The sequence below is a fragment of the Chelonoidis abingdonii genome, chromosome 3, assembly GCF_003597395.2.
Source record: "Chelonoidis abingdonii isolate Lonesome George chromosome 3, CheloAbing_2.0, whole genome shotgun sequence".
Lineage (NCBI taxonomy): Eukaryota > Metazoa > Chordata > Testudines > Testudinidae > Chelonoidis > Chelonoidis abingdonii.
In genome coordinates this window covers 92,512,076-92,536,396 of record NC_133771.1, presented here as the reverse complement: position 1 = coordinate 92,536,396, position 24,321 = coordinate 92,512,076, and the positions used below count along the sequence as shown (strand labels likewise).

At 42.3% G+C, this 24,321-nt stretch overlaps 1 protein-coding gene across 1 annotated transcript in view; it reads right to left on the bottom strand.

The window, feature by feature from the left end:
• NT5DC1 (5'-nucleotidase domain containing 1) overlaps positions 1-24,047 on the bottom strand; it is a 279,569-nt gene extending 255,522 nt beyond the window's left edge. The window contains 3 exon segments of the mRNA XM_075064566.1: positions 873-918; positions 921-1,139; positions 23,972-24,047. Of these exon segments, the coding sequence (XP_074920667.1) occupies positions 873-918; positions 921-1,139; positions 23,972-24,047 (341 nt within the window).
• Between the last annotated feature and the right edge of the window lie 274 nt (positions 24,048-24,321).

The window sequence follows — 24,321 nt, the reverse complement described above, 5'->3', positions numbered from 1 at the left end:
CGTAGACAAGCTACTGGGCTAGATGGACCTTGGTCTGACCCAGTATGGCCGATCTTACATAAGATCCCAAAGTACATCCCACCTGGTCACTATTATGCTTCAAAACTATCAGAGATAAAATGGCTTCAAGTACTGGTAAATAATTTTGCCTAGCTGGCCACAATTTAAAATGCAAGGCTATTTAACAGCAGATGTCTGCAGCCTCCCCAACCCCTGCACAAAACTAGCTCAGGATTGCAGACACCTCTGGGCTGAGATTGGCAGCTCAACGTCAGCACAATAATGAATGGGCGGGGCCTCACTTCTCTGCGGCATTGGGAGGGGGAGGAGGCGACATAGTAGCAATCCGCGCCTCTTAATCTGCGCGGCACTGGGCTTCCCTGGGGAAGCCAACTCACCAGCTCCCGCTTGCACGCGGAGCAGGGGGCTGGACACCGGGGAACTTGGTCCAAAGCAACTACGGAAGTCAGAGCCGCCACGACCCGGAGGCTCCTGAGAGCCGGCCCCGGCTCCCTAGCGCTGCAGTGCCCGGGTTGACCTGGAAGAGTCCCAGGGGTTCCCCCAGGCGCGGGGCTGGCCCCGGGCAGCCCAGCGAAGTGCGCTAGCGAGGAAGCTCCTCGGCTGCGGCCTGGGCCGGCTCCAGGCCCCAGCGCGCGCTTGGGGCGGCATGGCCGCGCGGGGGCGCTCTGCGGTTGCCGAGAGGGCGGCAGGCGGCGCCGGTGGACCTCCCGCAGGCGTGCTGCGGATCGTCCGCTGGAGCCGCGGGACCGGCGAGGGCAGAGCGCTCCCCGTCGCGTGCGGCCGTGCTTGGGGCGGCGAAATGGCTAGAGCCGCCCCGCTGCCCAGCTCCGGCAGCTGAGCTCACCACTCACTGGGTGGTCTCGGGGAAGTTGTAGCGACACAGTGCGTGGTCCAGACGAAGCTGAGCGTGTCAGACTTGGCCAGAGGACGAGCCAGGTCATTGCTGCCCGCGGCAGCGGCTCTGGGGGCAGGCGAGGGAAGGAAAGCGGCTGCTGCAGCAGCTGCTCTCACTCGCTGCTGCTCCGGCCGGCTGCGCCTTTCCCCGCCCTCTTCGTCTGCTCTGTGGCGCTCACCTGCTCCTGGCCATGCAGGTGTTGCCCGATCAGCCCTGGCCACTGCTGCTCAGACGCAGTTTGGACGGGGTGATGGCTGATGGGGCAGTAGAAAGAACTGCCCTTCCCCCCACGCCTAAGACTCTGGGAGTGGGGGCTGGAGCACCCCTCACACCATTCTATTATTAATAAAACCTGTGCAGCTATGTGCTGTGTCAAAGACAATTTCTGTGTTGATCTCCTGCCTTTTAGAATCATTCCCTGAGGCTTTTGGCTGGGGTGGGGGGGTAGAGGAGAGGGTGACAGGTGCAAATTCTGTGTAGAAGTGTGGGAGATGCAGGAGGAAAGTTGGGGGGCAGAGGGGGTGTGTTGAGAGGGGGTGTAGGTGCAGACACTGGAAGTGGATAGGGGGGTTTGGTGCTTATCTTGGGCACCCCCTCCAGCAGCAGCTCCTAAGTAAGGCAGGACAGGCAGTCTGCATGAGCTACTGTCCCCAAGCACCGCCCTGTAGCTTTCCATTGCCGCAGGGGAATTGGAGGCAGGGACGGGCAGCCCAGAGCCCTTTAAATCCTGGCTCTGGCAGCCAGGCAGGGCTGGGATTTAAAGAGCGCAAAGCTCCCCATGGCTGTGGGCAGCCCAGAGCCCTTTGAATCCCAGCCGTAGCTGAGATTTAAAAGGCTCAGAGCTCCCTGCCACTGCGGGCATCCCAGAGCCCTTTGAATCCCAGCCGCAGCTCCAGCGGCAGGGCTGGGGCCAGGATTTAAAGGGGTGGGGTCTCCCCTCAGCGGCAAGAGCTCTGGGCCCTTTAAGTCCCTGCCCCAGCCCCGCAAAGCTCAGGGTTCCCCAGGCAGCAGGAGCCTCAGGCCCTTTAATTTGCTCCTGAGTCCAGGGGGGGCTCCCAGCCATCTCTTCAGCTGGGAGCCCCTGGTTGATTTAAAGGCCCTCGGGCTCCCAGCCACAGCCGGTGCCCCAAGGCCTTTAAATCTTGAGAGGCCACGCCTCTTCTAGATGAGGCCATGCCCTCTTCAGGACTCCGGCAGTACTGGTAGGTCCTGTAAGTTACTTTCACCCCTGCTCGCAGTAAGGTGAGAAATGCAATTGGGCTGGCCCTTCCTGTCCCTGCACTGTCTGGGAGAGTTTACTCCCTCCTCTCCATCGCTGGTGATGGTCTCAGTGCTCCCAGGAATTCAGAGACATTCCTCATCCCAAATTGTACTGTTCCAGAACAATATTGAATATGCCTGTTATTGTGAGTCTTGCAATATTCTGTGGTTTTTTCGTAAAGCCCCAGCTGCTGGAGTCATGGGATTAGATGACACTCTTAAATTTCATTTTTTAAAAAAAGAAAGCTGCTAGTTCTGACTGCTGCAAATGCTTGGAAAGTGTCATCTAAATGCAACCTCAAACACTCGGAAACCAGAAGGAAAATAAAATAAGGCCAAGCTTTATTAATTTTTTAAAACCTTGTGATTTTTAAATCAAGATTAAACTATTTCCTCAGGACAAATCATGCAATTTGAATTAAGCTACATGTATTGAGCAACTAAATCTTCATTCATGTATACTCATTCACTACTAAGTTATTTCACCAAAACTGCAAATGTATTTTCCCCTAGGAACACAAAACAAAAACACAGAGTTGGAGGATGGTGATATATTCACACCATTGAGACTTGATCAGCAGGACATTGAATGTATATAGTAGGGGTGGCCAAACTGCATCTCACAACCTGCATGCAACTATTTTACAGTTAAAATGTGGTTCACAGAGCCCCCCACTCCCTTCCCCACCGATCAGACTTGAGGTGGGGGAGCTCAGGGCTTCAGCCCCAATCCTGCTGAAGAGCAGCCTGGATGGAAGCCCCAAGGCCCAGCAGGTACCTCCTGCTGAGCTGAAGCCCTGAGCCTCACCAGGCATGCCTGCCTCTTGAACTTCTGAAGATTATCTTATGTGGCTCTGAGTGTCAGTAAGTTTGGCTACCCCTGAGGGCTGACAAGCAACAGATGTCAGAACAGACCCTCAAAACACTACACCACCCAGACAGCCAAGTGCCAGTCATCATGAGAAAGACTGTCAGAAGAGAGACTCACATGCTCCAACATCAGACTTCCTGCAGGGAATATACAAGACTTTGTAAAATAACAAAGCATGAAAGACCAGTCTTCCTAAAACCAGAGGAAAGTACCTTGCCAAGCAATATAAAAGTTAGCTTAAAAAAATTGGTGTTAAAATATATATAGGCTGTTATAGCCTTTCAGGGGTGCTATTTGGGGGAACGGGGAGGTGGGAGGCCCTCCTCCCCCAAATTTCATACAGGAGGTGTGCAAGTTCCCAAGTAGAGCTCTTAACTACAGCACGGCATTAGGTCTTGTCTACACTGACACTTTACAGTGTTGCAACTTTCTCGAGTGTGAAAAAACACCCCCAAGCACTGCAAGTTTCATCACTGTAAAGTGTCAGTGTAGACAGTGCCTCAGCGGTGGGGTCTATTCCGCTCGCGGAGGTGGGTTTTTTTAGAGTGCTGGGAAAGCTCTCTCCCAGCGCTATGCTGTGACTACACGAGCCATGTTAAAGCGCTGCCACCAGTGAAGACATGCCTTAGTGTGAAATGTAAATTCTGCAGAGGAGAGGTGCCCCTGGAGCAGAGAGCCAGTATTTTCTTTACAAACGAAGGCAAGATGATTAAGATAAAGGGCTGGTGATTAAGAGCCTTGAAGTCTAGCCTGTAAAACTGGAATCCCCAGGGTGAGGGTGGGGATAGGGGCAGAGGGGTTGTTTTAGAGCATTGGTTTTCAAACTTCTTTTCTGGCGACCTAGTTAAAGAAAATTATTGATGCCCATGACCCAATGGAGCTGAGGGTGAGGGGTTGGGTATGGGAGGTGCTCAGGGCTAGGGCAGAGGATTGGGGTGCAGGAGGGGGTCAGGGCTCTGGGCTGTGGGTGCAGGCTCAGGGCTGGGCATGAGGGGTTTAAGATCAGGAAGGGGCTCCAGGTTTGGGGGGACTCAGGGCTGGGGCAGGGGATTGGGGTGCAGGCTTACCTCGGGCGGCTCCGAGTCAGCAGTGCAGTGACGGTGCTAAGTCAGGCTTCCTGCCTGTCCTGGCACCATGGACCACGCTACAGCCCGGAAGCAGCCATCAGCAGGTCTGGCTCCTAGGCAGAGGTATGCAAGTGGCTCTGCGTGCCTCTCACGGTCAGGCACTCTCCCCCCACCCCAGGAGCTCAGGGCAGGGATAGCAAATGGAGCCCTGTGACCCCCTCACCTAGGAGCCAGACCTGCTGCTGGCTGTTTCCAGGGCACAATGCATGTCAGAACTGGTAAGAACGAGCCTGCCTTCGCCGAGCAGCACCGCCAAAGGGACTTTTAACGGCCCAGTGGGCAGTGCTGACCAGAGCCGCCATGAACAGTGCCTAACATTCCGCGACCCACTACTGAGTCACGACTCGCAGATTGAAAACCACTGGTTTAGGGACTGGTTTAGGGACTCAGAAAAAGCACAGCCAACCCCTCTGAGCCAAAGTTACCTTCAGAAAAGGGGCATAGGTGAAAAGAGCGCAAAACCAGGGGAAGCAGTGGTACAGAGAGGTTCCTACCCTACCTGTGATACTTATGTGGCCCCATCATCATAGTGTTTGAGCGCCTGACAAGGTCTAACCTGTTTCTCCTGACAGCCCCTCAATGGGGTAGAGCGATGGCGTTATCCCTATTGTACAGATGGGACACTGAGGGACACACAGACTAAAGGCCAGATTTTCAAAGGTATTTAGGCACTTAGTGGGATTTTCAAAAGTGCCTAGTTTAGGTGCTTTGTAAACCCCTCTAGATGCCTAGGTTCTAAAAGGTTTTGAAAGTCTGTTCTTAAGGCACTGGCCTGAAGTCATATAGGAAGTCCATGGGGGGAGTAGAACCCAGGGCCAGCTCCCTATCCAGCAGACCAGGCTGCTGCATGCTGCAAAAAGAGGCGTCTCTGATAGAGGGGCGTAAAACCAAGGCAGCCAGTTCTCTGAGACTCCAGCAAATGGTCTCAGGAGATTGGGATAAATGTCATGGCTGACACCATGAAAAACAGCACAGAGGTCAGGATGGATAGAGAAGGAGAATCAGATGAGAGAAGATCACTTACCCCCCCGCCCCCAAGTGGTGGCAGGTTCTGCCCCATGCTGGGTTGTAGAGCAATGGCTGCTGTGCAATTTTACATTTAAACTGAAAACCATTTTCTTTTGTCATTTTTTGTTCTGAGTTTGAGAAAAGGAAGGAATGAAACAGTGTGTTATATGTCTCAAATGTGTGTGCGCATCAAATTTGTAGGATTTCATCTGTATCTTGTCCAATTCCAGAACAAAGAACAGAAATTGCATCCACAGAGTCCATAAAGTCAATGATTATTGTTATGATTTGTCTTTTTTACAGGGCACATCTGTGCTCAGAATATGCTAGAAAATATAGTTCCCTGAGTCAATGTGTATAAAATGTGTAGCCCTGGATAAGATGGCTCAGATGTTTAAGTATGAAGTGTATAGTTATTAAGCACATGTTAATATCTAGAAGTGGAGGTGCTGATGGCAATAATCTGGAATGGTGGTTGAAGCATGAAGGGACATATGAATCTTTAGTGCATCTGCCACATTAATATCTTGCAATGCTGGCTACAATAGTGCCAAGTGAATGCTTGTTCTCACTTTCAGGTGACATAGTAAACAAGATGTGGGCATCATTATCTCCTGCAAATTGTAACCAAACTTGTTTGGCTGGGCGATTGGCTGAAATAGGACTGAGTGGACTTGTACATTCTAAAGTTTTACATTGTTTTATTTTTGAATGCAGTTATTTTTGTACACAATTCTACATTTGTAAGTTCAACTTTCATTATAAAGAGATTGCACTATAGTACTTGTATTAGGTGAATTGAAATACATAGTGTAAATATTTGTAATTAAAAATAAATATAAAGTAAGCACTGTACACTTTGTATTCTGTGTTGTAATTGAAATCAATATATTTGAAAATGTAGAAAACATCCAAAAATATTTAAATAAATGGTATATTACTGTTTAACAGTGTGATTCATTGTGATTAATTATTTTAATCGTGTGATTAATGGCAATTAATTTTTTTTAAATCGCTTCACAGCCATACGTAAAAGGCTTTGTGAAATGGAATTTCTATCCTCCTCATAGCTCTAAATGTTATAGCATGTGAGGGAATGTTTGCAGGTACAAGGCCCAAATGAAGAGGTCTGAATGGCCAGAAAATGTTGTTTTTAATTGAAGATTATTGCAATGCCATGCACAGGAAAAAGAATAATTTTGATTCCTTTACATTCTAAAATTAAGCAAAAACCTTTTGAAATATGTGCAAAAGGATATATTGTAAAGGTATATTAAAAGTTACTCCTGAAAACTTGCCAGACCAGACACAACCTTAGCTTTTGCATCACCACAATGATTGAGAATAATGAAAAAGATTCATTGTATTTTATTTACCATTAAAAAAATGTTATCTGGCCTAAGTGAGTGAGAAGAATTTTGTACATTAGCACTAAATTATAGTTTTGGTTTGGTTTTTGTAAGCCCTTACTAACATGCTGACTTTAAAAACTGAATTTCAACAATATAATAAGTTTGTAAGTTGTACATATTTTGGACTGTGGATTGCAAAGTTTGAGGAAACTATATATAGTGTTCAGGAGAAGGACTCAGTCCTTAGATATTGAGGTGGGAGAGGAAGAGATAGTCTTTTCATGGGAGTACATAATAATATTACCTTAGAATACATTATAGCACTCTCCATCAAAGGATTTCAACGTATTTTGGAAACATTAATATACCTAGCTTTCAGCAACCCTGTGAAGCAGGTAAGTATTATTATCTCCAGCTGACAGATGTGGAAACTGAGTAAAGAGAAGTAAAGTAGTTTGCTCAAGGTCACACAGGAAATGTGACAAGTGTCAAGAGAGAGTTCAACTGTCCCAGTCTTGTGGTTTAACCACAATACCATCCTTCCTCCCAAAGTTGCTTACCAAAGACACAGTCTGAAATCCTGTCTTCACTGCAGTCAGTTGCAAAACACTATTAACCTTGGGGGTCCAGGATTTTACACACAGTGCCTGTTTCACCACAAACTTCACCATACAATTGCTGCTCGTGTCAGGGCTTGTCTACGCTGGAAGCTCTACCAGTGTAATTTCACTAAAACAATGAAGCCACTACAGTTTAACTGGTATAAATTCCTATGTGGACACTCTTGGTCCAGAATAAGAGTGGCGTTTTCCAGGTTAGATTGAACTGTTTCCAGTGCTGTACAACATATACCAATTTAAGTTAATATCTTACCTTATATGAATATAACTCTCCTATGTACACAAGTCCATAGCGAAACCTTATCAAGAACGAATTCATCATACTGCAATACTGGAGCAACTGGATATCAAAAATATATATTCCTTGACATCCATAGGTTGCATGAGTTATTATATGACTGTTGGTAGTCCATCGCTGCTGCTGCTGCTGCTGCTGCTGCTGCTATTGTCCCAATTCTCATCTATGGCTACGCATATGATTCTGAAGTCCAAACTCTGATGCACGCAGTCAGCTGCACTGAGGGTATGAGAAGTCCGGATCTATGACATTTGACAATGCAGCTCCGTGGCGTCTTTCACATGTGGCCTGGAGATGATTTCGTCGATCCCATTCAAATCTGTTGCATGCCGATCTTGTCAGAGATGGCTAGTGAGTCCTGTTCTGAGCCATTTGCTTGAGTTTTTTTTAATTGATGCCAGCCCATTGGAGACTGATCTTCAAATTATCTTTGAAGTGCTTGTAGGGATGACCTTTCTTTCTTTTGCCCTGCCTCAGCTCCCCATACAAGTTCTGTTTTGGGAGGCAGTGGTCTTCCATTTTGATGTCATGTTCAGCCCACCTAAGTTGCGCTCTCAAGAGCATTTCCTCAATGCTGTTTGTGTTTACTCTCAAGGACTTTAATACTGGTCACTCTGTCCCACTAGTGAATGCTCATTATTAAAGCGGAGGGAACACATATGAAATTGCTCAAGCTGTTCAATATGCTGTCAATAAAGAGTCCATGTCTAAGAACCATACAAAAGAGATGTTAGGACCACTGTTCTGTAGATTGGATGACTATATAAAGGTAAATACATGTATGTACTTGCAGAATATAAAACACAAAGCACTAGAGCAGTGGTGGGAAACCTCCAGGCCACAAAAGGAACAAGGGAAAACAAAAGGAACAAGGGAATTCAATGAGTTAAAACTTCAGGCATACAGAACTTTGAATTAATTAGAAACAAGGAAAACATATCTCTAGGGTTTGGTCTGTTTGAAGAGAATGTGGGAGTCCATTTTCAGTTCTGTGAAAGGTAATACAGCTGCAGAGTATTCACCTGGGTCATCAGAATTCACATCATTAACCTGGTAATAGGCAACTCTCAATGAAGTTCCTTAGTTTTATCTGACCGCTCAGAACTTCGCTTTCCCCAAGGTTTATTCTCCTTAGGTTAATCATGAAATTTCACCTCACTGCATGATCTGTTCTTCTCAGATGGGTCCTGAGCTCATATAGGGCTCAAATGGGAAAATTTTGCCAAAAGGATTCCCTTTACTTGTGACCTCTCTATATGAAATTCAATTAATTTGTTGAATATAAAAATGTTAGCTATGGGAACAATGTTCCCTCAGCATAACTTCTGGCCACTGGCCTCGATCACACAATGAATTCCACACAGATGCAAAGATCCACCCACATGGAGCTCCTTGAGGGATGAGAGCCCTAGTTTTTCAGACTGCAGTTTTCTCACTCCATGATCAGTTTATGTTTGATTAAATATACTAATTACTCTTCTGAGTGTGTGACATTTAATCCATTGGTTAATGTGATTAAACTTATATAGCACTTATCCTGCTAGATAAAAGTCTCAGTCCAAAGGTACATAGTGCTTTTTATGGCACAGCTCTCACAGAAAGATTTGCTTGTCTTTTCCTTTACACATAAATTCCAATTTTATACTAAACCTGCAATTCCAGACGAACAAATATGCTTTCAGCCCCTTATGTGCCATATGTAACTGGAAAAGTAATTATCCCTATATTCGCAATAAGATCTTGCATTTGACTTATGATCTCAATGTCATTATAATTTGGCCATTTAAAGTTTATTCATTTAATGAGCATAGAATAAATAAATATCCCAAGATCTCTATGAGTCCGTTATCTAAAACTCCATCTTTGACCAGGGAATTTAGTCTAGGATTTTTAAAAGAGCCTAAGGTAGTTAGGCACCCATTTCAATTGAAGTGAAGTCAATAGAATGTGAAGTCACACACGACTACACACGTGAGTACAGCATGTGTGTAAGTATTTGTAGGGGTTGAGCATGTGTTCATTAATATTTATAAAGAGATTTGAAATCCTTGGATAGAAGGCTTTTTTTAAAATTATTTCTATTTTATTTCTCTTTGTACTAACACACTGATCTCTCCCACACTGGCTGCTTCCAGCACATCTCATGGTCTCCTCTAATATATTATTAATTTCAAAGCATATAAAATTGTACTAGGAACCTAACACAGAAAATAAAAGGAGTGTTAGTGAGAGTATCAACAATATTTGAGAAACTGGGGCTGTATAAAAATGTCTAAAATTTAATTTCAGCAACCACACATTAATGTTAGGCCTTTGTATAATTATGTACAAAGTTTGAAAAGCAAATGATTTTTTTTAACCTTAAGGTGGCAGCATCACTATATAATGAAACATCTTTGTGCCAAACTTCTTTAATGCCATTAGGTTTCCTTGACAGTTTTACTTTATCCCTCCCCTTCTCAATTTTCAGTTTAATCTTTTTTGTGAAAATACCAGAAGTGTGTGTTTGTGAGGGGAAAAACTAACATATACAAATATAGAAAGATTAAAAGCCTGATCCTGCAATCAGATCCAGATAGGCAAAACTCACATCAATGTGGAGCTCCACTAAAGTCAGTGAGAGGCCATACAGGGGCAAGGGTCTGCCTCCATGTATTTGATTGTAGGACTGGGGCTTGAGGTGAGTGGGATTACTCATGTGCTTAAAATTAAGCAATACTGCAAGACAGGGTTCTACATTTTTAAGGTATAATTGTATATATATTTACATACGTATAACTAGGCTTATGGGGTTTTTTTCCTCCAAGATGCATTGTGATCATTTGCAAGAATAGCTCTTATATCACAAACTCTTGCCCTCATGGGTACTGTCAATAAAAAGTTTGCTGTAAAAAATAGTAATTTGCATTCATAGCACCTTTCAGACAATTTTGACATGTTTTTAAAAATATTAGGTAAGTTTTGAGATAGGTGGGTATAATTCTTTGTATTTTACCAGATAGGTAAGGAGAGCTCCAGAGATCATACTGAGTGTAAAATTAGGGCCCAACATTTTATGATGTTGCATTGTTTTCAAAGATTTTATGATGTTACTTGAGTGCTGTTGCGGCACTCTGTTCTGTCCACATTGTGACCCGGGGTGCCCAGTGCAGCCCTCACTGGAAATGCCAAGGTCAGGGCAGGCTGCAAAAGGGAGAGCAGATACTCCCAAGACTGGTGGGTAACACTGAAGTTATTCTCCTCAACCAGTCACAAACTGTGCTTCTGATCCCCACACTGGTTATCAAGAAGCAAAAAAGAAATAACACATCCCCCTTATTGCATTCCAGTTCTCTGGCTCCCAATCAGCACCTAGGTCCAGTACAGTGAGAAGTTATTTTAAACTCTGCTCAAGTATACAAAATGTTCTTCTGACCCCTGCCTTTTATATTTTTTTGCCATGCGGCCTGTGCTTCCTTTGTTCCAAAAAAAGCTGCCCAGCACATGGCTTGAAAGCCTTAGGGTATGGCTACACTGGCACTTTACAGAGCTGCAACTTTCGCGCTCAGGGGTGTGAAAAAACACCCCCCTGAGCGCTGCAAGAAACAGCGCTGTAAAGCCTCAGTGTAATCAGTGCCACAGCGCTGGGATCCCGGCTCCCAGCGCTGCAAGCTACACCCGTTGAGGATGTGGTTTACGTGCAGCGCTGGGAGAGCTCTCTCCCTTCAAAGCGCTGCCGCGGCAGCGCTTTGAAATTTCAAGTGTAGCCATACCCTTAGAGTTCTGTCCATAGGTCATAAGGACTGAGTCATAAATGTATTTGCCTTCTTTCAGTGGGTCAGTTGTCTATCTGATGGCTCTCGATGGGCCATCAAGCAGTCTAGACAGTGCTGATGCCAAACTGTCTGGGGGTGTCACCCAGAAGCATAGCACAAGTTTTGAAACACAGACATACATACATATCTATAACCCATAATGCAAAGGTGATACAAACATAAAAACAAGATTATCATATTTGGCAAATTATAACATTTTCACAAATATCTTACACGGCATATCTGGCATAACTCATTGCAATTTTACAACATTGATATTCATAATACCCCAAAGTGTCCCCCAGATTCCATATAACGTCACAGGTGGGTATAATTATTCTTTACATTTTACCAACTAGGTAAGGAAGGTCCAGAGATCATATTGAGTGCAAAATTGGGGCCCAATTTTGTTATATCGCATTGTTTTCAAAGTTTTTATGATGTTACTTGAGTGCAGTTGCAGCACTCTGTTCTGTCTACTATATTTGCTTTACTATGAATCAAAATATAAATATATTTAATTTTTAAAACAGTGAGACAGATAGCTTATGTAGGGCTGTACATTGTAAGAGCTGTGAGATCTCACTACATCTGTCACATTGGCAATAGAATGACCATGTTTAACTTCTTTTTTTTCCCCTCTGAGTCGTGTGAAATGATTGAGGACCACAATATGTAAGAAACATAATTCTGAAAAATTGAGTCTACAAGATTTTTTAAAAAAGCTAAAAGCCAATACCAGAATCCAAATGCAAGGATTGCTAGTATTCCATCTGACTTCAGGACTGGAGGTTCTTGAGGTGTAGGAAGCCTTGGTTACCATAGTTTATCTTTGTTACCTCTTTAGGATACCATAACCTAACTCAGGAAGAATTAGTCCTGAAGAAGAGCTCTATGTAGCTGGAAAGCTTGTCTCTTTCACCAATGGAACTTTATGCAATAAAAGATATTGGAACCCCTTTGTCTCTCTAATAACCTAACTCAGACTGGTTTCCTTCAGAATAAAAGGATAATTAATTTGTAGTTTAATAGCAAAACTGCTGATGGCTGACCCTTTTCTAGTATGTTTTTTTAAATATATTTTGAAACTTTCTTTAAAGATACAGGTAAAAATTTGTTTTTCTTTGAGATCTGTTTTCTGCATTTTGGTAGAGAGAGTGCACACTGGATGCATGGACTAACTATACATATACAATTTATGTGGAGAGTACCAAATAACTGTGCGTGTTATAACAAAAAATGTTCTTTACAGGATGTGTTATTTTCTGGTATTTATTCCTTTTGTTATATGGCTATATGAATATTAATAAAGACAGCGGTGTGGACAGAGCACAGGACTGGGAGACAGGAACACCTGAATTCTAATCGCAGATTGCATGCTGACTGCCTGCGTGATCTCACACCAGACACTTAATATCTATGCCTCAATTTCTGCATTGGTAAAACTGGGATGATAATTATTCCATATCTTACAATGATATTGTGAGGCTTACTGTGAGGATATTTGGAGACATAAGTGTTAAATATTATTATTGTATTATTAAAATTTATTTTATTATTAAGTATTAATTCATTATTTAATAATTAAAGAAGACATTTTTTGTGTATTTCACTTCACGGTGTGGAACAGAGCTACAGCCAGGAGAATGGGATGACCCATTGGGCACACATATGCTTGCCTGACATCCACACAGTTGCAATTCCAAACCAATGACTTACAAAAGCATGTTTAGTCATTAATGACGTGTAAAGTTACTGACATAGGTCAGGGTTTGCAGGCTCAAACCCTAGCTTTGTACCTTTGCATTGGCAGTGGCAACTAGAGAAATTGGCTTTTGAAAAATATCTTCATTTTGGAAGGGCTGATTCATCTTCTATGTAAGAAGATTTTGTTCTGTGTTTGTCCAGCACTTAGCACAATGGGGTCCTAGTTCATGACTGAAGCTCCTAGGCACTACTACAATATAAGCAAGATATAATCACAACAACAACAACATACAAGTATAAATGTTTATTTTAAATGTATGTTCAAATTTGTTTTCAGCCAATATCTTTAAGGATTTAAAATATAAAATATGTATTTAGTTTTGAAAATTCTTTGATTACGGAGGAAAAAAATAAAACCTCTAGTGAAAACTCTGGAAAATAATACTTTAAAAGTTGAGGCCTCAAGTGTGAAATTCTGGTGCTGAAACCCTTAAAAAACTTCTATTGTATGTTCCACAAAAGAAAGTTCATTTAGTTCTTGTTTCTTCAGGGAAATACCTAAGCTTTGCTTTCTTTTGAAGGAATTTATTTTAATTTTGATTTTTTTTCATTATTCCCAAGGATTAATTCTTGTTTATATTATTTTGTTGATTTTTTCTTTTAGTTTATCCTTCAAGAGGGAGCTTTTAGGTATTTAATTATTCAACCCTGAGAATATCTTTAAAATTATGCCTGTGAGCAATTTCTGTTATAGCAACCTATAGTTCAGTTCTGAGAAATTCCATTTTTTTCATTCTTCCATGAAAAAAAGTTTGTCTTTCTTATATCTACTAGCCCTGCATGCATTTGTGCTTGGAGTAAAGTTAAGCACGTTTATGTGTAAATGCTCTCATGGCAGGAGCCATAGACTATAAGCTCTTTGCAGCAGGGTCTGCTTTCTATCATAAATTTACACCATACCTATTACAATGGAGCCTCTATTTTAACTTGCTCTTCTGTGTGTGACTGTTATATGAATACTGAATAATAATAATAATCTGTTTTGACTAAGTGCCTTTATTTTCATCATTGATCCTTTGGGGCTTCTTTTAATTATGTTTTCTTCAGTCCTGAAAAAGACATCTTATGGCTTTCAGTCCTGGAAAGGATTTTTAATCTCTTAATTCTTCTTCACCCATGCCCCAAAAAGTAGTAATGATATATGTGTATATTATAAACATTATATGTCTATGTTCATTTGCTGTTGTGTTTGGGGTTATGTGAGCATCAGGGGAAAAGAGAATAATAATATTTTTAATCATCATCAATTCACTCATAATTAAAAGACAAAGCACAAAGCCTACTGCTGTGAAGCCCAACCCCAATCTCAACCCCTCTTGGACAGAAACCAGTCTGGATCAGGATTACGGACCCCGGGCAGACAAAAGAACTTCATAATGGATAGTAATGCAACCTGGGGCCTGAGCAGGAGGCAGCAGTTGCAGGGGGCAGTTTGTTTCAAGCAGCCCCAATACTGTGTGTATGTGCAGAGGTCCTGGGTTAAGCACTTAAACTGAGAAGAAATTGCTATTTTGAGATATTTAGGCTTTTTATTACATTGACTCTTCTCTCTCTGCTTGTGATCGTCCTAGAGATAAATAAATCATTCAATAATTGTTGAACAAGCTGGCTGTTTTCTGTCATTGCATTTACCAGCTGGTCACAGCTCCCAGAGAGGATTCCATAGTAGGGGTCAAACCCCATTGGACCTGCAGGAGGTAAATACAGTTGGTAAACAGAGGATGCAATAGGCTGGTGATCCTTTCTAGAAGTGGAGTGAGCCACAGGATTTTACTATGAGAGAAGTGCGGGTGAAGGCCAGTTATTTGAAAGACACTCCCATGGAGAGACTGAAAGAGTTAGGAGGTGCATATCAATGTCATGGTGGTAATACCATTCACATCACTAATCAATACAACAAATTATTTTTCATTTTATCAAGGGATTTCATTCAGTGAGAAATTTGGGAAAGTCTTCCTGCTAAAATGTTCCTTTAGAAAAACTGTATATTTAGGGAAGGTTTTTTTTTCTCCTCCCCAAGCAGACAAGGCAAATAAGTGAATGTATTTCATTTGCTGTGTCCATATTGGACTCAGCAGAAATCAGCAGCAAATGAAATTACTGAACGATCAGTGACAGTGATCCAACTGAAATATTCACTTCCCACCCCACTTTCCAAAGGCTTGTGACTCCTGTAAAGGCAGATCAACCTCACTGTTTAGGAAATATTCCAACACTTGAATAATTTCTTGCTGCATGCCTGGGAATGAAAGGCAGGACAGCAGAAAGAAGATAGGGAGCAGAAAAAGATCCAGAAAGATGAAGATGACAAAGAAATATCAACACATTGGTTTGATTCCTTACAAACTCCTTTATGAAACATTCTCTATAAACTCTTTAGAACAGAGGGGAAATTGAGCTCAGCTGAATGCTAGTAACAATTTGAGGAGGATAATGAGTTTACACAATTTCAGTAAAGACTGTTCTGAACATGAGTCAAAAAGATATCTGATAAAGATAGCCTGCTGTCTGGAGTGACTCGCTAGTGTGAGTGCCTTCCTCAGCTCAGACTGTCGTAAACAGGGAAGACACCCCAAATTGGTGGTATGAGTTATCACTAGATTTCACCAGGCCAGGATCTCCTGGGCTGGCTCTAGGTTTTTTGCCACCCCAAGCAAAACAAACAAACAAACAAAAAACACCTCTGAGAGCGCAACTGCTGAAGCAAAAAACCCCGAAAACCTCAGAGATCACAAGTGCCACCCCTGTGGCATGTGCTTGGTTTGCTGATGTCTAGAGCCGGTCCTGAGGATCTCTATAGCAATATTACCATGGAGTCACAGACAGTCACCTTTCACTCTCCAGTCTAGTGTGCATTCACACACATATCTAAAGGTGTATTAACTAGGAAAAAGAAATGAGTTATTTACAGGTTAAATCAGGCAAACATATAGGCACAAATGAGTTCCAGTCTAAATCCTAAGCGTGACAGAGTTGTAGTGATTTGTCAATTTGCTATGTCTTTCAGGGCAAACCCAGGGATAACCCTGGCAGATCTCTTGCTTCAGATTAGAGACCTCTAGCCCCGTGAGAGTTTAAACAGCAAAGAGGAGATAAATCTTCATGTCAGCTATTTTTATTTCCCTCTTTTAGCACGCAAACCAATGGGACAAGACCTTCCGCACATACTTGTTCATGAGTGTATGGGGGCAGTTAACAAAGTGTTTGTTGATGACCCACTTAATTTTTGAAAGTTGCTCCTTCAGAGCAAACATTTTCAAAGTCCTAGAGAAAAACATAGATTTCCTTATAGCATAGAATCCAATGTCATGATCTCGGCTCCTTCCCCACAAGTGAGATTAATGCATGCAGTAATTTACAAGCATTTCATAGAGTCAGAACACTAAATACATTCTTATAAGACTAATATCTATTTTGAACAAAACTAACATACAGGTGAGATGGTTTGGCTTCCAGCTAGGAATGTGTCAGTTCTTAGCTAATGCCTAATTGCCAATGGTCTTGTCCAGATTTGGCACTTGGTTTACCAGCATCAAAAAAGAAAATTGGATGATAAATGAATTAGGGGTTATGGGTAAAATCCTGCTGTAATTTAAGACCATGGGACTTTTGCCACTGATTACAATGGAGGTCAGGTTTGGCCCTATGAATAAAAAAAAAAGTAACTTTAATATATTTTAATTTTGTGTAAGATGTGGAAGCTAGCAATATTTATATGACCACGTATTAAGCCACAGGTCCTATTTGTGCTCCAGAAGATGGGTAATTCTGTTACTGTTCCTAAAACAGAGGTGGTTTTGTCTACAATGAGGTTTTAGCCAGTTATGTGAAACCCTAGTGTACATATGATCTACACTGGTGCAGAGTGATTTCCAACAATACAGTTTACCCCAGAGAAAAAATAAGAAAAGAATGAATATTTGGTTACTTCCTAGTTGGTAATTAAGAATGAGGATTTTTTTTCTCACCTATATTGGAGCTAATTTTAATAATTTGCAGGAAATCTTCCTAAATACAATATCTCAATATTTTCAAATTATCATATAACCTATTTATTAGTTCCTTCTAAGATTCTACCTTCCCAAAAGTGCCCAAAAGTCATGGCTGGATCCTGATTTTTCAGTCAGTGGAAAAATGCTGTATTCATGAACATCTATAACTACTATTATTTTTCTTTGATGCTCTATTTCTTCCCCTACTTCCACCCCCTTTGTTAGTTTTACCTGTTACCCTTTGGCTTGCCTTTCTTAGATCTAATTCGAAATGGTGGAGATAAAGATACTGAACCAAATGGGTTTCTTGTGTAACTCCATCAAAATGAAAGGACTTACACCAGGGTTGAATTTAACTCATCATGCTGTCTCCGATCCCGACCCATCACAGATATGCATTTTTATAATAACAGCATCACAGCAGAATCAGGCCCAGAGTAAGTTTATAAAAGAAATGGCAGAGTGATGTGGACCCAGGATTGTCTCACAACCCACTCATCAGATCTACACCACCTGGAGATGAGTTTGATTAAAAGTATTTCATATCTTAGAGAACAACACCACTGATGATACTGCTCTATTCACTATAGCAGCTTCGCAGACAACAAATTAATTTACATTTTCTATCACTGAGACGGCAGAGTTTAATATTGTATAGAGTATATCATTTAGAATGGTATACAGTGATATGAAAAATAGTGGCCCAATCCTGATAGCAGCAAAACTCACATTAAATTTAATCAGAACAGGGTTTGTTCCAACCTGAAAAAATAGGTGGAGAAAGAATCACATACATTTGCTCATTTCTTGAAAGAGCCTAATTTCTCTGTGTTAATATGCTGTCAGACATTTTTAGACCTCAATTCAGCAAAGCCTTTAAGCATGTGCTTAAATCCAACCCTAGTCAGCACAGCACTTAACTACTGAATAAGGGTTTATGGAAAGAAGTGGTAAGATTTTTCTTGTTGAAAATTTACTTAACAGTTTAGAGGTTAGAAAATACTAAATCAGAGAGGACATTACATTTTGATGGAATTATGATTTCAGACTATCAGGCAAAAACAGATTTGCCATTTCAACAACTTACCAGTGAAGATAAAACTACTTTGTTAGACAGGGGTAAAATTATATGTGTAATTTAGTATGGCTATAAAGAATGGCAACTTGCAAATTACAGGAACAAAGTGCAAGTGCTGGTTAAAGGGATTATAAAACGGTAGAAATACAAAGGGCTGAAAATGTATTCCATTCTGAAGGGCAGACAAAAGTAAATATTATCGGAGAGACAATAATAAAGCATGAGACTGCATTTACTTTATATTTATTATTTTCAAAAAAGTCAACATAGTTTAATAGATTTAAGTGGTCCAAAGCTATAATTCAGACACAAAACTGTGAATGGCTTGCCAATTACAGAACCAGTTTCTCCTCCCTTGGTTTTCACACCTCTACTGCTAGAACAGGGCCTCACCCTCCCTGACTGAACTAACCTCGTTATCTCTAGCTTGCTTGCTAGCATATATATACCTGCCCCTGGAAATTTCCACTACCTGCGTCTGACGAAGTGGGTATTCACCCACGAAAGCTCACGCTCCAAAACGTCTGTTAGTCTATAAGGTGCCACAGGATTCTCTGCTGCTTTTACAGATCCAGACTAACACGGCTACCCCTCTGATACAAAACTGAGACTGTATACCTGTTCTGACCTTTCCCTTCCTTTAAAGAGCAAACTGCTTGAATATTTTATTTATCTAGAGCCCTTCCCACAAATTTAAAAATTCTCTTTGACTTACACTATCATAATGTATCACTGAGCTTTTCAGAGAGAGGCATATTATCTCAGGATATTTAAATTACCTATTATGTTTAATACAACTGTAAAAGTGGTGGCTCTGATTGCTTTAGAGAAAATGAAAATGAAGAAAAGTGATATTATTGGTAATTTTGTATTAATTTCACACGCAATTCAATGATCATTCATAAGCCGTTTAAAAAAATAATATTACAAAGTTTCCATCCCACATGGAGGTTTTTCCCTATGTGAAACAGAAAACTGATCTTATCCTTGATTCCAGAAGATATTTAATTCCTTTGTGACCTCATCTTCATTAATTAGATAAAACATGTTTCTTTTCAAGTTCCAGTTTTTGCTGATTCCTATGCCTAGAAGATGCAGAAGTATTACCTGATATTCTTTTGGAATATTGATTTCCTCCAGTGAAGGATTACACAATGCAGACTGTGTTGTTCTTCTCTGTGAGGCATGGAAAACTTGTATTTAAACATCAGATAACACAGCAACCAGAGCCTGCTCTTCACTCCCTTATCCCTGTAGTCTAAAGTCAATTTTCTAAAATGGAGAATGATCTCAGCAACCACTCCCCATATCCTTACATAACAGTAATAGGTGCTCAACCATACACACTCCATGAAGTTCAATAAATGTGCCAAAGTAGTAATAAGAATTCCTTAGATAAACTTCAGTGATAATCAGTTCAAAGGACATAAGAGGTTCAGAGTAACTTAACAGCCTGAACCAATCATGGAAGAAGGTAAAACAAATACACAGTCAACCAGGCCCAGACTCTATTATAAACTAGAGTTCTATCTGTGCACCAAAATGTAATATGAGTTAGATTCCAATATGTGTACTCATTCAGAATAGTACCTTATTCCATGAGCAGACTCACTGAAATAAGTATTTTAGTCTGGTTACCAAATATTAAAGCCTAACATGGTTCCAATATGATTTTTTCCCTGTTCACTCAGGAAAGAAAAAAACAAGTGCGTTTCACAATCATTTTTAAACATGGTTGTTTTGTAATAGGCCTAGGGAGTGCTGATATTAGCTTAATTAGAATTTAGTTTAATGGAATGAGGGGAAATTTTTATCAGAGAAAAGATTTGTTACAGCAGAGAGCATTCTCTGTAAAGTGAATATTATAGCACAATACAGGATATGTGTTAAAAGAAACTTTGAAGTTTTGCCATCTTCTGAACTGATGGCATTGACAAAGTAATTTTTTAATATAGCAAATGGAAATCACCTTTAACATTAATTGAGAATAACAAGCCTTGACTAATTGGTCTGTTTACTTTTCTAACACCTAAGTTTAGAAGATTCTGTTTGATACAGATTGTACAGGATCATTTTGACCTCTCTCTCGCCATAAGAAATGCACTATCCTTTCTAACGTGTGTTGGTGATAAGGTTGTGGGTGAGAGGAACACAGGAAAAAGGAATTGCTTTTTTATGAAAGTTTTTGTCCTTCCCAATGGAGGGACTAGAACTACTGGAAATAAAGCACAGCAATAAAACCAATCATTAAGGTTTCTGTAATTAGTCTACAGCCAATAGCATATTTATTTGGATGGTTTTAGATCTTTAGCTCATCTGGTTTAATTAAATAAGACCCAGGAGCAGTACAGTTAGTGCACAGTTTTTGGAGCGGAGTGGAGAAAGGTGGTGTGAGACACACAGCAAAGCAAATAAACTGAAACAAGAAACGTGGGCTAAAGAGTTCAGTCTATTGAAGTATATATAATGAAGATCCACCCAGCTTCTTATTGTTGGGATTTGGGGGTTCCCACTGAGTTTGATGCTGGGTAGAAATCAGGGGACTTCGATCCAATGCGATTCAATTCAATTCAATAAAGCTTTATTCAACATGTGCACAAAAAAGAGACCCTGGTACAAAGAATCAGGCAGAGTCCCTCCAGCCAGGAGCCCCTCCCCTTGCTACTTTATAGCACATGGTGCTTATATAACAAGTTATATAACAACTTACATAATATGAACTTCTAACCAATCAGAGTTAAACAAACCCATATATGGGTTTGTTTATCACATGCTTATAGTGCTCCAGTCCACATGCTGAGCTCACACCCCTCCCCCTGGCCTTCTCCAGAATGTTCCTAGGTCAGTGAGCCACAGCATGCTTCCCTATGCATAAGCACCCTGTAAACCACATTTTATCTAAAATAAACACAACTATACCCTTCATTATGATATATTCAGTAGTTTATGAGTAAAAGCTAAGTGCTTTTCCTAGTTTATGACAAATATGAGCATGCAAGATAATAACATGAAACCTAATTTACTTTGTGTCTTGCTTTTGCAGTAAAAATATGAGATTTTCTTTATTAACAGGATATTAATTCATTTTTTTCCATATGTAGTATTACATTTCATGGGTCAGTATAAAACCACTAAGAATGAAGGCTTGATTTTTTTAGAAATTTTGAGCACCAATAATTCCAGTTGAAATCAATGGGATGTGGATATTTTTGGGATAATACCTTTGATTCCTCACCTGGCCCTGGCACATACCTGTCCCGTGGACATTCCTACAAGAGAGGGGCATGTTCAAGGTAAAGTGTGCAGTGTTAGCTAAGAATCACTACTGTGCTAGGCTCCAGCCAATCCACAAGCCAGGAACTGGTCCGGTGACTGTGAGGGCAAGTATATAAGCTCCACAGGAGGAACAGCACCTCAGTCTGCCCCCATGTCACTGCAGGGCTTGGAACTCTCTCTGCCTGACAGTGACAATAGATTCCCCAAGCCTTAGCTTGCTCCAGCCTCGTTCTTGCTCCCGCCCTGTTCCAAGTCCATCTCCAGCCTTGCTCCAACCCTGCTCTGGACTCTGGCTCTGACCACTAGGCCTGACCATCCTCATCATGGTTTCTGACACACAGGGGCATCCTTGCAGAATGTCTCTAATTTATTCCGTGATAGCATCTGGATATACAGCCCTGTGAAATGATCTCCAGACCCCAGAAGTTCCCTGGAACATACTCAGAGGACATAGTCATTCACTATACCTCCCTGAGAACATGGGTCCAATATACATCCCCTGAGAGTGGTTACACCTAGATAACATTCCCCTGAAGTTCAGAGGAAAAGGCAATATAGAATGGAGCTCTATTTCCTTCTCCTAAATGCATTTGGCTGGTGGGAGTTGATGAGGGTCATGGTATGATATTCCAGGGTGCGATCCAGACCAGTGAGGGGCTGTGTCACCCTTACCCCACAACCTAGGGTGCCTCACAATGCTTTCCTGCTGTTGCTCCCACCTGGCCTGCTCACAAACAGCTTGCAGGTTATGTTCTGAGTGTCTGTGTATAGCTGCAGCCTTCCAGCCACACAGTCACACTTTGGCTTCTGCCCTCTTACAAAGCTGCAGGAGGGTTGGCCACTGACGGACCTGAAAGCCGCAGGTCAGATTCCTCTTTCCTGGGCAGGGGCATCTGCCACCAAGTTTTCTTTTCCCTTTTTATGTACAGTTTCCATGTCCCTGTAACCAGTGTCTCAGCTAAGGAATTCTGGCTGCTCCAGTTTTACACTTAGAGGCTTTCATAGTTTGGCCTGCCTGCTCCCTCTCTGAGCTTTGACAGCACAATTCCCGTGTTTCTTGTGATCAGACCAAGAGTTAGTGAACCCTACTGTATCACTGACATAGGCCTTTACAGAGTCCTGTAACCCTTTCAACACCTCAAAAGTAACTTCTCCATTAATTAACCTAAATGGTAACATTGTGAACTCACTGTCGTATATCAGTGACAAAAGCAGACTTTTTTCTGCATCATCATCTAAAGCAGGGGTGGCCAAATTATGGCTTGTGAACCACACGCACTTCTTTTACAGACTTGCAGAGCCCCCTTCACCTCCCCACTCCCACCCCCATGCTCCACCTACCAGACTGGATGTGGGGGCGGGAGGGGAAGCTCAGAGATTCTGCCCTGCAGTGAGGTGGTGAGGCTAGGAGCTTCTCCCAGTGAAAACTGGTGCCTGCTGAGATGATGGGGGTGGGGGGGCATGATTAAAGGTTCGGTCCCTCTAACAGCTTCAGTCATGCCCCCCTCCCCCAGGCACACACCCTTCTTATCCTCAGCGGCCCTCCCTGCAGCTCCCAGGTTTTAGGTCCCTGCAGCTCCCAGGTTTTTAGCAGCAGCTCTCCCTGCACCTCCCAGCTGTTTGCCACTGCCACTTCCCACAGCTCCCAGCTTGCCAGTTCCAGCAGCTGCCATGGAGGTAGGGGGCCCAGCAGCACCATGTGACCAAATGGGGACAGCAAACCCTGGCAAAAATGAGGGGAGGGCATACTGAAGCCCTGAGCCCTGGTAGGCACCTCCTGTGGGGCTGAAGCCCCAGGATCCCCCTACCCTCAGATCAGAAGCCTGTAGCCCCACTATCCCTCCCTCCACCCCCGTGACTGAAGCCCTGAGCCCCGGCAGGCGCACCCCATGGAGATGAAGCCCTAAGGCTCCCGTCCCTGCAGGGCTCAAGCCCTGAGCCCAAGAAAGCTCACGCCAGCATCTGAAGACTGTCTGGATGTCTGAAGACTGTCATATGCAGCTCAGAGAGTCAGTACGTTTAGCTGTCCCTGATCTAAAGGAATCAGCCAGTACCCATTAAAAGCTAAGTCAAAAGCAAAGCTAAGTATCTCAGCTCTTCAGAAATTCAGCAGATCATCAATTCTAGGCATAGGATAAGGATCTGGCACTGTGACAGCATTATGTTTCCTATAATCAACACAAAAACTTACAGAGTTGTCTTTCTTATCGCTAATGAGCACAGATAATGCCCAAGACTCTTTAACTAATCCTAGGTCCAGCGTGCTTTGTATTTCTGTTCAAATTTGCTCCTATGCCTTGCCAGTGGCACAGTGAGTGCTGATGGGAGGTGACTGCGGTCCTACAATAATGATTTTATGAGTCAGCAAGTAAGTCTACCCTGACTTATTAGAAAACACTTTTGTGTTCTTGCAGCACAGATAACACCTCTGCCTTTTCACCTGGTGTTAACTCACTGCAAATATTAATGTTTTTCAGTGATGAGATTGATTTGATGGTTGAATGCCAAACTATGAGGTGAGGTGCCTCAGTTTCCCCTTCTACACAACAGATCATGCTTACTGTGGCTTGCCGGCTGTGATGACCTTACAGTCTGTTAACATGTAGCATTACCATGAGGCTTTTCAACATGATGTGTATCTTCATTCACCTCTTCTATTACCACAAAATGTCCTCCTGAGTTTTGCATTTCGTATTTTTTCCACAGGGCTTAACACTAACATCAAGCCCCCTATTTCAAAAGGTTGTTCACAAGTAGGTTGTTTGGACTGGCTGTTCTTGAGATTAGTTTGAACAATACCCTGTCACAATACCCTGTCACCAGGCAATGCTGCGGAACTACTCCATACGAAGCCAGTCAGGACTCTGGGGAGCACACCTCCTCTCTGTGAGCATACTGTCCCCAGGGAAGAAGCTTACACAGCTTTGATCTTCCTGGGTCTGACCTCGGAGCATTCAGCATC